The 13,019-nt window shown below is 28.8% G+C and overlaps 1 protein-coding gene across 2 annotated transcripts in view; it reads right to left on the bottom strand.

Moving 5' to 3' along the window:
* Nucleotides 1–764: 764 nt before the first annotated feature.
* Nucleotides 765–13,019, bottom strand: part of LOC107862609 (defensin J1-2-like) — a 52,806-nt gene continuing 40,551 nt past the window's right edge. Inside the window, exons 1-2 of one of the 2 annotated variants that reach the window (XM_016708242.2) lie at nucleotides 1,566–1,728; nucleotides 765–1,154 (exon numbers count right to left, since the gene is read on the bottom strand). In XM_016708242.2, the coding sequence (XP_016563728.2) occupies nucleotides 982–1,154; nucleotides 1,566–1,629 (237 nt within the window). In that variant the 5' untranslated portion in view covers nucleotides 1,630–1,728 and the 3' untranslated portion in view covers nucleotides 765–981. Of the gene's footprint in view, nucleotides 1,155–1,565; nucleotides 1,729–13,019 lie in introns of those variants that run through there. The other variant, XM_047409674.1, reaches the window with a different exon arrangement.

The following is a 13,019-nucleotide window of genomic DNA, read 5'->3' as shown; positions in this document are numbered from 1 at the left end:
AAAGATATATATGTGATATGGAATTCGTACTCCTGATACATTAGATTCTTATATTATGTTTAATTTTTTTCTGAACGTAGGGAATGAGACATGTTATGATGAATAGGGAATGAACGATTGGAGAAGGAATTAGTTTTGGAAGATTATGATTGATGAAGCTTGATTTGATTATTCAATTTCAAATAATGAAGTTGTTACAGATTGTATGTAATTAAACAGACAAATCTTAAATTTAGTGTGTTAATTACTAAATTGTAGGCACTTTTACCCTTTTTTTTCTTTTTTATCTCAAATTAATTAGTTAGTAATGTATCATAAACTTATGTATCGGGAATTAAATAATGTATCATATCCGAAAAATCACGTAATTAATATAAAAATTGGGAGAGAGGGAAATTATGTAGCAAAATGTTGGAGTATATGTTGTGTACCCGATAAATAAAGTGTCAAAAAGAACGAGAGGATGATTTTCTATGAGGTCATCGAGCTGACCGAGCTTCTTACATACATTGAACTGAGCTCAACTGACTTCTTACAAAATTGAGCGAGGTGAGTTCGAATCAACTCTTTAATATTTAGTTTTGAACAGTGCTATGTCGTACTACGTTACTAAAAATAATTAGATTCATCATAAATTGGTTGATTAAGAAAATAAAAATATTATTTGTAAAAATATTATTTGTATACTCTACGTATCTTTAGTTTCATGCCATAAAAAAAAAAAAAATTCAAACTTCATGTCAAATCAAAATCAGAGAAGTAACTTCAAACGAAGGGAGTAGAATTTATTAGAACCTTACATAGGTTGATACAAATAACACCAATCGAGGAATTAACAACCCTCGAGGAACTTATTACACTCCAACACACAAGGAGGTAACTAATTGAAGAGAAAATGAAAAGAAAGAAGAGATACAGAAAAAGGCCAAAATATATGTATTATCACATTATTCATAGTGCAAGATTTGGAAGAAAGAAGTCTCAACACTTTACACGGCAATAGCACTTAGTGAGACGGCAAAAGCCACGGTCGAAACCATCACATTCACATATAGAATTACAGTTGCTGTTCATATTAGCATTGTTAGCAAAGCATGTTCCATAATAGCTTGGGCTCTGCCTCTCACATTCCCTTGCCTCTGTTACCATTGTCTCTGCAAATATTCCAAATCCCTCATGTTAGAATAAACAAACATTGCAACTCATCATAACTGAACTATATATTATCAAATTGTATCTCTTCGATTTTAGTTTCCAATTCTTGCAAACCGCTCGTCATTTCGATTTATATTCCTATACAAAGTTAATGACTTTTTGACTAAAGGATAACACAACAGCGCCTATGTAACCCACCTAGCTAGCTAGCTTGGAAAATTTGAATAGTATTATTTGTTCAGGACTTGTCACTAAATTCATAGCTCGTTTTAGTTACTAAGTTCACAAGTAATTAGTCTTTATACTAATTTAATAGATTTGTCTAAGTTAGTAGGCTCATTTAAGTTATACTTTACCTCCGCTTTTGATTGTGAATACTAAGTTCCAGAGAAATTAAAAATATAACTTACCAGTAGCAAAGATGAGCATTAGAAGAAGGCATAAAGTGGAAAACAACTTCATGGATGCTGCCATTATTTTCTTTAGTGGGGGAGGGGAAGAGTAGTTTGGAATGAATGAGGAGAACTGGCTAACGTACCCATATTTATAAAAGGATATTCTCTATGATATGAATGTGACTATCTTTTCTTGGGATATTACATAAATAACCTTTTAATTGTTTTGAAGGTATAAATCTCCTCGACCACAAGTTGTTCACCATAACTTTTTTCTTGTTTTTTTTTTTTCAAAAGGTGAGAAGATTTCTCCATCGATAATTGATAATAATATATATGCTGAAAATATAGTTAAGTAATAAAAGTATATTTTCGTAGTAGATAAAGCTTTTGGTAAAATGCAAGGCCATGCATTTTAAATAACATCAGTACACAAATAAAGATCATGTGATTGAATATCATCACCACTTATTATTAAAATAAAATTTTATATGTTCGACCTATGAAAAAAATAGACATGCACACGCCCCTAAATTAGGGGTGCTGTGATGTGTGACGGGCACTTGATAAAATTATCCCATCATATCATATGAACTCATTCAATCACTCTTTATCTCTTGATAACTATTTACAATTTACATCTTTCTATACATATTTTTTTGCTTAATTATTCTTTTTATAGATTATTTCATGATCGATCGATCGATTTTGATCGCCAAAGAATTAAATTTGACATTTTGACATAAGATTAAATATTCCTTGACTCGCAACTTGTCCACCACAATCTTTCTTTTTATTTTTCTCAAAGTGAGAAGATTTGTCCATTAATAATTAAAATTATATGTTGAGAATATAACTTAGTAATAAGAGTATATTGTTTAGTAAAATAAGTTTTTAGGTAAGGTACATGGTCAAATATATCATGTAATCACAACGTCATTCATTATCAAAATAAAAATTTTCATATTCGATCATGAAAATGAAAATAGACCTTCACATGCCCCAAAATTAGAAGGATATGATACGTTGCTAGTACTTGACAATACTATATATTCCCATCAAAAAATTCACTCACTTTTATCCCTTAATAATTATTTATCATTTATATCTTTGGCAAAATGGCTTGATGGACCCTTGTATTATGTCGTTTTGTAATGTGTATACTTTTATTTACATGTTTGTCATCTGGACCCTTGAACCCACTAAAAAGCAATATTTTAAACACTTTTTTTGTGAGTGTAAGACACTCGCCCCACGTTGGGTGCCACGTCAGCTTTCACGTTTACCATGCCAGCTTCCACGCCATTTTCAAGTATTACATTAAATTTCATGTCATTTTTATAATTCTACATAAGAAATTAAATATTAAAAATAAATTTAATTAAATAATTTTTTTTATAAATTGTAGAAAAATTTAAATAATCATGTTTTTATTTTTGCGCACAAATTAAATATCAAATTCATTTCGAATAATTAAAATTCTTCTCCAACTAATTTAAATTTTTAAATATAAACTCATATATACAAATATAATGAATTTTTTATTTTTACATTTGAATATCTTTAACAAATTCACAAAAACTTTAAGTTTTTTCAAGATTATTCATGAAATTCACAAATTTTTCAATATCCACTATCACTCATTTTCAATTTAAATCTAAATTATAATCCCAAAAAAATATGAAAAGATTTCAAATTTAAATTTTAATCCAAAAAAAATATATAAAAAGATTTGAATTGAGAGTAAAAAATAAAATAAAAAGTGAGGAATGGGGGGGTGCTGGACGGGGCTAGGGGGGCTGGACCGCAGTGGGGTGGGGTGGCTGGATGGGGAGGGGGGAGAGGAAGGGATGGACGAGGGCGAGGGGTGGATAGATGGGGGGAAAGGGGTTGGACGGGGGGGACGAGTAGGGTGAGGGGTGGCTGGACGGGAGGGGGACTGGGTGAGGGGGGCTTGATGGGGTGAGGGATGGGTGGGGGTGGCTAGATGGGGGGAGAGGACTGGGTGAGGGGGGCTTGACGGGGGTGAGGGGTGGGGTGGGGGTGGCTGGATGGGGGAAGGGGGGCTTTTTATTTTTTTTTTCAAATTTATTATTTTTAAATTTTTAAAAATATTTTAAAATTAAAAAAGATGGAGGGAAAAAAAGGACCCTTTTAAAAAAAAAATTAATTTTAATATTATTTTTATTCTTTTAAAATTATTTTAATATAAAATTGATCAAAAATTGACCCCCAATAGCATCATAGGCGCGTGACTGGACGTGTTTCATCCTAGTTAGCCATTTTGATGTAACATGGGTCTGGTCAATGATCAAAAGATTTAAAATGTTGTTTTTTAATGGGTTCAAGGGTCTAGATGACAAACATATAAGTAAGAATATCCATATTACAAAACGGACATAGTACAAGTATCCATCAAGCCATTTTGCCTATATATATCTTTCGATACATATTTTTCTTTTTAGTTTGTGCAATAAAACATTTAATGACCAATCCCGATCACCAAAGAATTAATGTTGACATCTTAATTTAAATTTAAAATCCACTGAACCATAACTTATAAACCACAATCTTTTTCTTGTTTTCCCAGAAATGAGAAGATTTCCTTATCAGTAATTGAAATTATATTTCTGGAAATATAATTAAGAAGTAAAAATATTTTTTTTTAAATATACTAAGTTTATAGATAAAATGCAGGATATTACTTTTTAATATAATATTCGAACACAAACAAAGATGATGTGGTCGAGTAATATCATCACCATTCATTATTAAAATGAAAGATTTTTGGTCATGAGAAAAAATAGATGTATACATGGCCCTAAATTAGGAATAATTGATATGCCACGGCCATTTAACAATACTATCCCGTCAAACAAATTCACCTGCTCTCATTTATCATTTACATCTTTCTGTACACATTTTTCTCTTTAATTTATTTGATGGACCATTTCATAATCGAAGATGATCAACAAAAAAAATAATTTTGCTATCTTGATTTACGATTAAAATCTTCTTGGACCACAACTTGAACTATATCAGTACACGTATTTAATATAATTGTAACACACACAAAAATTGCTCCATGCAGTAGTTATTTCACATATTGTTTAGTCTTTTTCCGGTCCCCAACATCCCTTTATTAGTCTCTGTCTAACGTGACCACGTTCAGTTTAGTGAAAAGGCTAAGGGACACGACAGATGGCGCAACGATTAAAATATTTTTGCGGATAAGACTAGTCCCTTTACTTATTTTGGATCTTTCAATGCTTTTAAAAATACGATTAAAATGTTTTTGGGTTTTCGATTCAGTGTCTGAAATTTTTATTGAAATTCAGTTAATATTAAATTTAGATTTGCACCCAAAAGTCTCACATTTATAGGGTAAAACTGTCCTCATGATGAACGTTGGTTACATTAACACATGCAAGTTGGTTGGAAATACGAAACCGGTATTTTTCATGGCAGACGAGTGTAGTAACGCATAAGAACCTATCCTAGGTAAGGAAACGATAGCTAGAAAAAACTGTTATTATCCAAACAAAGATGACTTCACATCAAAGGCTAGCTGAGATGTCTTATTAAATTTGAATAGAAGAAAGTGAAAGAGCAAAGGTCAGGAGCGGAGTTAGAATTTTTATTATGAGTGTAAAAATATAAGTAAACACATAAGGAATTCAAGGAGAAACAATAAATAGAACATGCATAAAAGAAAATAAATCACCCAAGTATATATTCTAATTTTTTGGCGAAGGGATGTTGGTTGACACGCCTTGAATGCGCGTGGTTCTGCCGCTGGCAAAGGTTATTCTCTAAAGCGATGCATCAGTTAAGGCTCTCGTGTTCCGCCAATCCTTTTCTTCTTCGTAAGCCTTTTTAGAGATAGAAATGAGTTAGGGGTTCAATTACTTCGAGTATATATGACTCCAGTGACAACATGTTAGGGGCTAATGGCATGATGCTTAAGGGGGAAAGTTGACTTTGAAAAGAACGATTTTTATTTAGATTAGTTTCTTAATTAACAATATGACAAGAAGCTAAAGCATAACAACAATGCGCGTTATATATTGTTTTGCCTTAATTAGTGCATTCATTTCCTTGCTTGTTAGCTTCATTTCCCAATTATTTAGAGTACAATTATAAAGGAGCTAAAAAGAAAATTTTGAAATATTACTTGCTACTCTACTATAACTTCTGCTAGTGACTAAAATTTGTGCTTATGTTCTTTTATATATGAACTAAATGCAAGAAAGGTAGTTTAAAAAATAGGGTAAATTCCAAGACCTCTCCACTTGTAGTTTAGTAATACTAATTTCTCTCACGATCTGCAATATTATACTATCTTTCGCTTTTTATTTCTTTATAACAGTTCTAAAATATGCAATTTTCAGATTATTTTTTTTTATTTGCAGCCTTAATTATTAAATACATACTAAACTTGTAAAGAAAATCTTCTTAGATTCTGTATATCATGTACATCTATGAAAAAGATTTTAACAATAATCACATTATAATTCGGTCATTCATATACTATATGTTAACCTCTTTGAAATGGAAAATTTGAAATATTAAAAACAAGGTATGTTAATTTAGTACTTGTTATTATAAATAAAAATGATCACATAATATAAAACTTATTTACAAGTCTGATGATGTATATTACTTAACCTCGACTAAATTTGGGTATCACAACAAATTCTTTCAATACAATAATTTTTAGTAAAGAGACAGGAAAAGGATTGCATATTAACTCAAAAAAAAAAAAAAAAAAAAAACTAGAAAGTGCACCATCTATATATGTATTTATCTTGTAGTTTCTATTTATTCATTCATTGTTTAGTCCATTTCTAGTCCCCAACATCTTAGTCTAACGTGACCACATTATTTGGTCCAAAAAAGAAAAAAAGAAAAACGTGACCACTTTGTGGTACCAATTTTAGAAATAAACTGACAGGGTAGTACCACTTTGGATTGGACCTTTCAAAATAGATGAATAAAATGCCATTTTATTATTTGAAAAGATAAATCAATGCTTTAAGAGCACGAGTTAAATGTTTATGGGTTGTTAATTCGGTATCTAAAATCGATATTGAAGTTTGATTAAATTTAAATTTACATAAAAAAATTCACATTTATGGAATAAAATGCTCCTCAGAATGAACGTCGATGGCATACTTAACACATGTAAGATGGACGGAAAATAATGTTTTTAGCGGCGTACGGATGAATAACGTATAATAACCTGTCTTTGGGAGAGAAATAATAGATAAAAATGACTGTTAATATAACAAATATTACTTGACGCCCAAGGTTAGTTGAGACATCTTATTAAATTTGAATAGAAGGAAATTGAGAACAAAGGTCTGTTATGGAGTTAAAATTTTCAACAAGAGGTGTCAAATGTAAAAAAATTCACTTAAATCCATAAGGAATTCAAAAGGAGACAATAAATAGTGTATGCATAAAATAAAATTTACCCAGCTACATATTATAATTTTTTTTAGCTTAAAAGAGTTGGTTGACTCCCCTTAGATGCACGTGGCTCCGCCACTGGTGAAGGTTATGCAATAAATTAAAGCATGAGCTGAGGTTTCCATGTTTCGCCGATCCTCTACTTGTTCGTAAGTTCTTTAAGAGATAAAGAATGAGCTAGAAGCTTACTTCAGAATATTTATGACTTCGGTAGTAACATATTATGCGCAAATAATATGATTTTTAAGAAAAAAGTTGACTTTGAAAAAAAGTGTGAATTTATATTAGTTTCTTAATTAAAAATAAGTCAAGGTGCAAGATCGTGTCGCAACTATACTATATAGGTAAATTATTATGTCTTAGCATATTCGGTTCCTTGATCGTTAGCATCTTCAATCCTTATTATTTAGAGTAGTCGTAAAGGAACTAAAACAGATTTCTTGAAGAACTGTTTGCTACTGGACACTACAATATTTCTTGACTAGAATGTATGCGTATATTCTTTCATCAAAATAAATGCAAGAAAGATGGTTTAAAATGTGAAAAAATTACGTCACAATACTAATAATTTTATCATATTTATATAATATTTTGTACATTTTATTTAATTAGGTTCCATCTCATATTTTGTATGTATTCAAAATGTAATGTATTCGAAGAATTATGCATTTAAAGAAACTTGTTCGTGAGATGATGTATCATGAGTTAACATATTATTCTGAATTAATTATAGTCATGATACATAACAACCAACTTATTAACTTTTGTATCATGAATTGATTATGGACATGATACATTGAAGTGCATATGATATTACACATTATGTATCAGCAATGTAATGTATTCGGAGAAACATAATGTTGTCATATTCGAGTAATAATTTTTTAAAATTTTATGTAATTTTAAAAAGATATGAGATAAGGAATAATTAGCTCTCATAATAGTGAGACTAATATTATTTATACTTTAAAAAGCGGGGTAACTTTCAAAGACCTCTCTTCACGTATATAGTAACACTAATTTCTCTCATCGTTTGTAATATTCTTCCCACCTTTTCCCTTTTTAATTCTTTATAACAAGTGCAAAATTTACCATGTTGAGATATTTTTTCTTTATTTGCAGCTTTAATTATTGAATACTTCTATCGCGAAAATCCCTTAATTTTGGATTTGACTCTCCTCCATTACATTCATTTCCTCTTTTTTTTTTTAAGTGCACATTAAGATGAGTGACACTTGTCACATTTAAAATTTAAAATTAAATTACTTTAACAAGCTTCTGATTAACCTATGAAAAAGATTTCAACAGTTACAATAGTTATGTTATTAGGTCTTTCGAATATATTTACAGGTAAACTTCTTTGAAATGGAAAATTTAAAATCATAAAAATAAAATATGTTACTCCTTATCATAAATAAAAATGATCTAATAGCTAAAGTACATTAAAACTTATTTGCACGTATAATGATATATATTACTTAAACTCAACTAATCTTAAATACCTTAACAAATTCTTTCAATACAATAATTATAAGTAAAAAGAAAGACATAATTGCATACTCTTTCTAGGGTGTGCATCGATCGGTTCAATTCGATTTTATGTGTTATTGGTTCGATTTATCGGTTTTCGATTTTTAAATATGTAAAACCAATAACCAACCAATAACATATTTTCTTATCGGTTTGGTCCTTAACGGTTCGGTTTTCGGGTTAACCAATAAGAAAATACTCATAAAATAGAAATAGTAACAACTAACATAAAAAAATGAAATCTCAGTTACCACCAAAATCCTACGCACTGCATTTTAGTTTACGAGAATCTTCAAACTTGAACTGAATGTTAGTTCGGAAAAAAACTAAATCCTAATTGTTGGAAGCTACTAAATGCTTCAAGCTTTCTAATACGATAATATCCGAGCTTTATATTGTTTCTTTGTTGCCCTGAATAGGTTAATACTCCCTCCGTTTTGTTTTAGTTGACCCTTATTGACTTGGCACACCTCTTAAGAAATTATTTAATAGAAATTTATTTTACTAAAATAACCCTATCAATTATGCATTGAAAATATGAATTTAAGTAAATACAATTTGCTTAATCATTTAATGTTGAGGATAATATTGGAAAAACATAATAAAGCCCTATTAATTTCATCAAAGGGACAACTAAATTGAAACAAATATTATTAGAAAGAGGGCCAACTAAAACGAAATGGAGGGAGTACTTTGTGAATCACTGAATTATGAATAAATAGTGCATATATATATATATATATATAGAGAGAGAGAGAGAGAGAGAGAGAGATTTATGTATATAACATACATAGGGATAAAACAAGAACTTAGTGTACCCAATAAGCTAAAATCGAAATCGAACTGTTTACCTAATAAAATATTTTATAAAATGAATAAAAAATCATTAACCCAATAACCCAATAGCATATTATCGTTTCGATTTATCGGTTAGTTCGATTTTTGCACAACCCTACTCCCTCTGTTTCAAAAAGAATGGTCAATTTTGACTTGACACGGAGTTTTTAAAAAAAAATTGAATCTTAAAGCCTTAAATTAAAGTTGTATTATATGTACCAAAATGTTCTTTAATCTTGTTGAATTAAACATGTTATGTGAAAAGTTAAAATTAAAGTATGTTAAAACAAACATTTCCTTAGTTCTGTGTATGATGTACATCTATAAAAAAGATTTGTTCTGTGTATGATGTACATCTATAAAAAAGATTTCAACAATAGTCACATTATAATTAGGTCATTCACATATATGTTAACCTCTTTGAAATGGAAAATTTGAAAATCTTAAAAATAAGGTATGTTAAATAAGTTCGTATTATCATAAATAAAAATGATCTCATAATATAAAAGTTATTTACATGTCTCAGGATGTATATTACTTAAGTTCGATCAAATTTGGGTATCTTGGCAAATTCTTTCAATACAATAATTTTTAGTAAAGAGAAAAGGAAAAGAATTGCATATCAACTCAAAAAGAAAAAATTAGAAAGTGCAGCAATATTCATTCATTGTTTAGTCTATTTCTAGTCCCCAACGTCTCAGTCCAACGTGACCACTTTGTTTGGTCCAAAGAAAGAAAAGAAAAACGTGTCGACTTTGTGGTACCAATTTTAGTAATAAACTGACAGGATAGTCCCTTCACCTATTTTGGACCTTTCAAAATAGAAGAATAAAATGCTATTTTGGTTATTTGAAAAAAAATCTTTCAATGCTTTAAGAGCACGATTAAAATGCAGAATTCTTAATTCTGTATCTAAAATTTATATTTGAATTTGATTAAATTTAAATTTGTATAAGAAAATTTCACATCGCACCTCAAAATGAATGTCGATGGAGTGCTTAACACATGCAAGTTAGACGAAAAATAATATTTTCAGTGGCATACGGGTAATAACGTATAATAACTGATCGTTGGAGAGAAATTGCTAATACTCAAACAAAGATGACTTCACTCCAAGATTAGCTGAGACATCTTGTTAAGTAGGATCAAAGCCCAACCAACAAAATAAAAATTCAAATAATCAACCAAGTAAGTTACTAAGATTTAGGTTCCAATATTTTAATCTTTTGACAATATTTTCTAGAACCAGTCTCGTCGCTTAACTATTCAGTTGTTGTCTATCATTGTTCACCTACCATTTGTTTATTCCAAAGTGAGAAGATTTATTTATTAGTAATTGAAATTATATGTTTAGAATATAATTAAGTAATTAAAGTATACTTTTTAAATAGATTAAGTTTTAGATAAGATGTATAATAAGAACAAAGACAAAGAGTATGTGATCACATCTCATCTCTGTTTATTATCAAAAATAAATTTCACATGTTCGATCATGAAAAAAATATATACTTGGAAATTGCACCTGTCCCAAAATTAGGGTTAAGTCGTGATTGGCACTTGACAACACTAGCCCATTTTCAAATGTTGGGTAAACATTCAGTTTGTTGGGTTTGATTGTTTAATATTGATTTAATTTTTTATTTTTGAGTTAACGAAAATAACAACCATAACTAAATCGTAATTAATTTGATTTGATTCAATTTTTATAAATTCAATACGGTCATTTCAAATTTTTATTTTGATTTTAAAAATTAATGTAGTGAGTCTTTCTTTGTCATGACTAGACATTTAAAATTGGTGATTTTTTAAGAGAAAAGACATCTTTTCCCCCTAAACTTATTCTCTCAACTCACTTTAGCACTTAAACTTAACTTTCGTTTATTTACCCCCTTAATATCTTTAAAGTTTATTTGTTTCACCCCTCAAAACTGAATACCACTCTCACAACGGAGAGTGGGTTACACATGCGCCATGTCAGTGCTAAATCAGTACCACATCAGTGTCAGGTCATTGCCACGTAAGAAATTAAAATTCTTTTTAAAAAAATAATCCCACACACATTATTTTTAGGGGATCTTTAAAAAATAGCTACATTTTGCTGGAAAACTCACCTTTCATAGCCATATTTTACATAATTACCATTTATAGCCGTTGTATTCAATTTACGCCCGTTGTATTCGATTTTTTCAATAGTCTGTATTCATATAAAATATAAATTCAGTGTCATTTAGCTGTTGTATTCGATTCACAGCCGTTGTATTCACTTTTACTTAGTGATCTGTATTTATAAAAACATAAATACACTACATATTTAGTCTTGTCAAAAACACTACCATTTTTTTCTTTTTATTTTTCTTTATATTTCTTCTTTTTCGTGTTTTCCTCATTTTTTCTTCTTCTTTTTTCTAATTTTTCCTATTTTTATTTTTTATATATTTTTTTCTCTCTTCTATCTCTCTTTCTTTTTTTCTTTTTATTTTCTTTTTTGTACTTATTTTCTTTATCATTTTTTTGTTCTATTTTATATTTTTTGTATTTTTAAAAAATATAACTACTCGAGCACAAGTCATTGATGATAACGTAAATACCATAATTGTTTATCTATTTGTAGTCACACCGTCATTTATATTTTTGTATTCATTGATACAACTATATTTGTATTTGTATTTTAAAGTCGCGCTTGTATTTGTATTTTGTAGTTCGCGTTTATATTTTTATTTTATAGTTCGCACTTGTATTTGTATTTGTTAGTTCGCACCATCATTTATATTTTATATAATTCGCACTTGTATTTTAAAGAACTGTTTTGTATTTGTATTTTATAATTGACTGTATATTATATTGGATTATATTTGTATTATGACTTTATTGTGTTTGTATATTTAGATTATATTTATATTTGTATTTTATTTTCGTCGATGTCTTTTTATTTTTAAAGAATTATTTTGTATTTGTATTTGTAAGTTGATTGCATATTGTATTTAGCCGTGATTATGTACAATTTATCATTTGTATTTGTATACAAACAAGTAAATGCATTAATTGTATTTTCTTGATTATAAAATATATAAATATGCAATGTATCATTTGATACAAATGTACCGTTTTGTATTTGTATGTCAAAAGTATTATTCGTATTTGTAAATAAATAAATATCACTTGACACAAATACAATTACAAACAAATGAAACCAACGATTTTAAAAATACAAATGCATATTGTATTTTTATAAAAATTTGAATTGTATTTATTTGTATCAATAAATATAACTCGTATAAATAAATACAAACAAATATTTGTAAAAAGAAAATCAATCGTTCCTTTTCAATAATTAAAAAATACAAATGATAGTTCACACTTGTATCTATATGTTATAGTTCGCATTTGTATTTGTGTATTATAGTTCGCCTTTATATTTATATTTTATAGTTCGCACTTGTATTTATGTTTGCTAGTTCGCACAAATGAAAAGAAGAAAAAAATAAAAAGAAAAAAGAAAAAAAAGGAGAAAAAATACAAAAAAGAAGGAGAGTAATAAAAAAACAAAAAAAATAGAAAGAAAAAAAATAAAAAGGAAAAGAAGAAAAAGAAAAAAAAAGACAAAATGAAAAAAAAGACAACGAAAAAGAA

The sequence above is a fragment of the Capsicum annuum genome, chromosome 3 (assembly GCF_002878395.1).
Source record: "Capsicum annuum cultivar UCD-10X-F1 chromosome 3, UCD10Xv1.1, whole genome shotgun sequence".
NCBI classification, from domain to species: Eukaryota; Viridiplantae; Streptophyta; class Magnoliopsida; order Solanales; family Solanaceae; genus Capsicum; species Capsicum annuum.
Note: the sequence above shows the minus strand (reverse complement) of the source record. Positions and strands in the feature narration are given on the sequence as shown.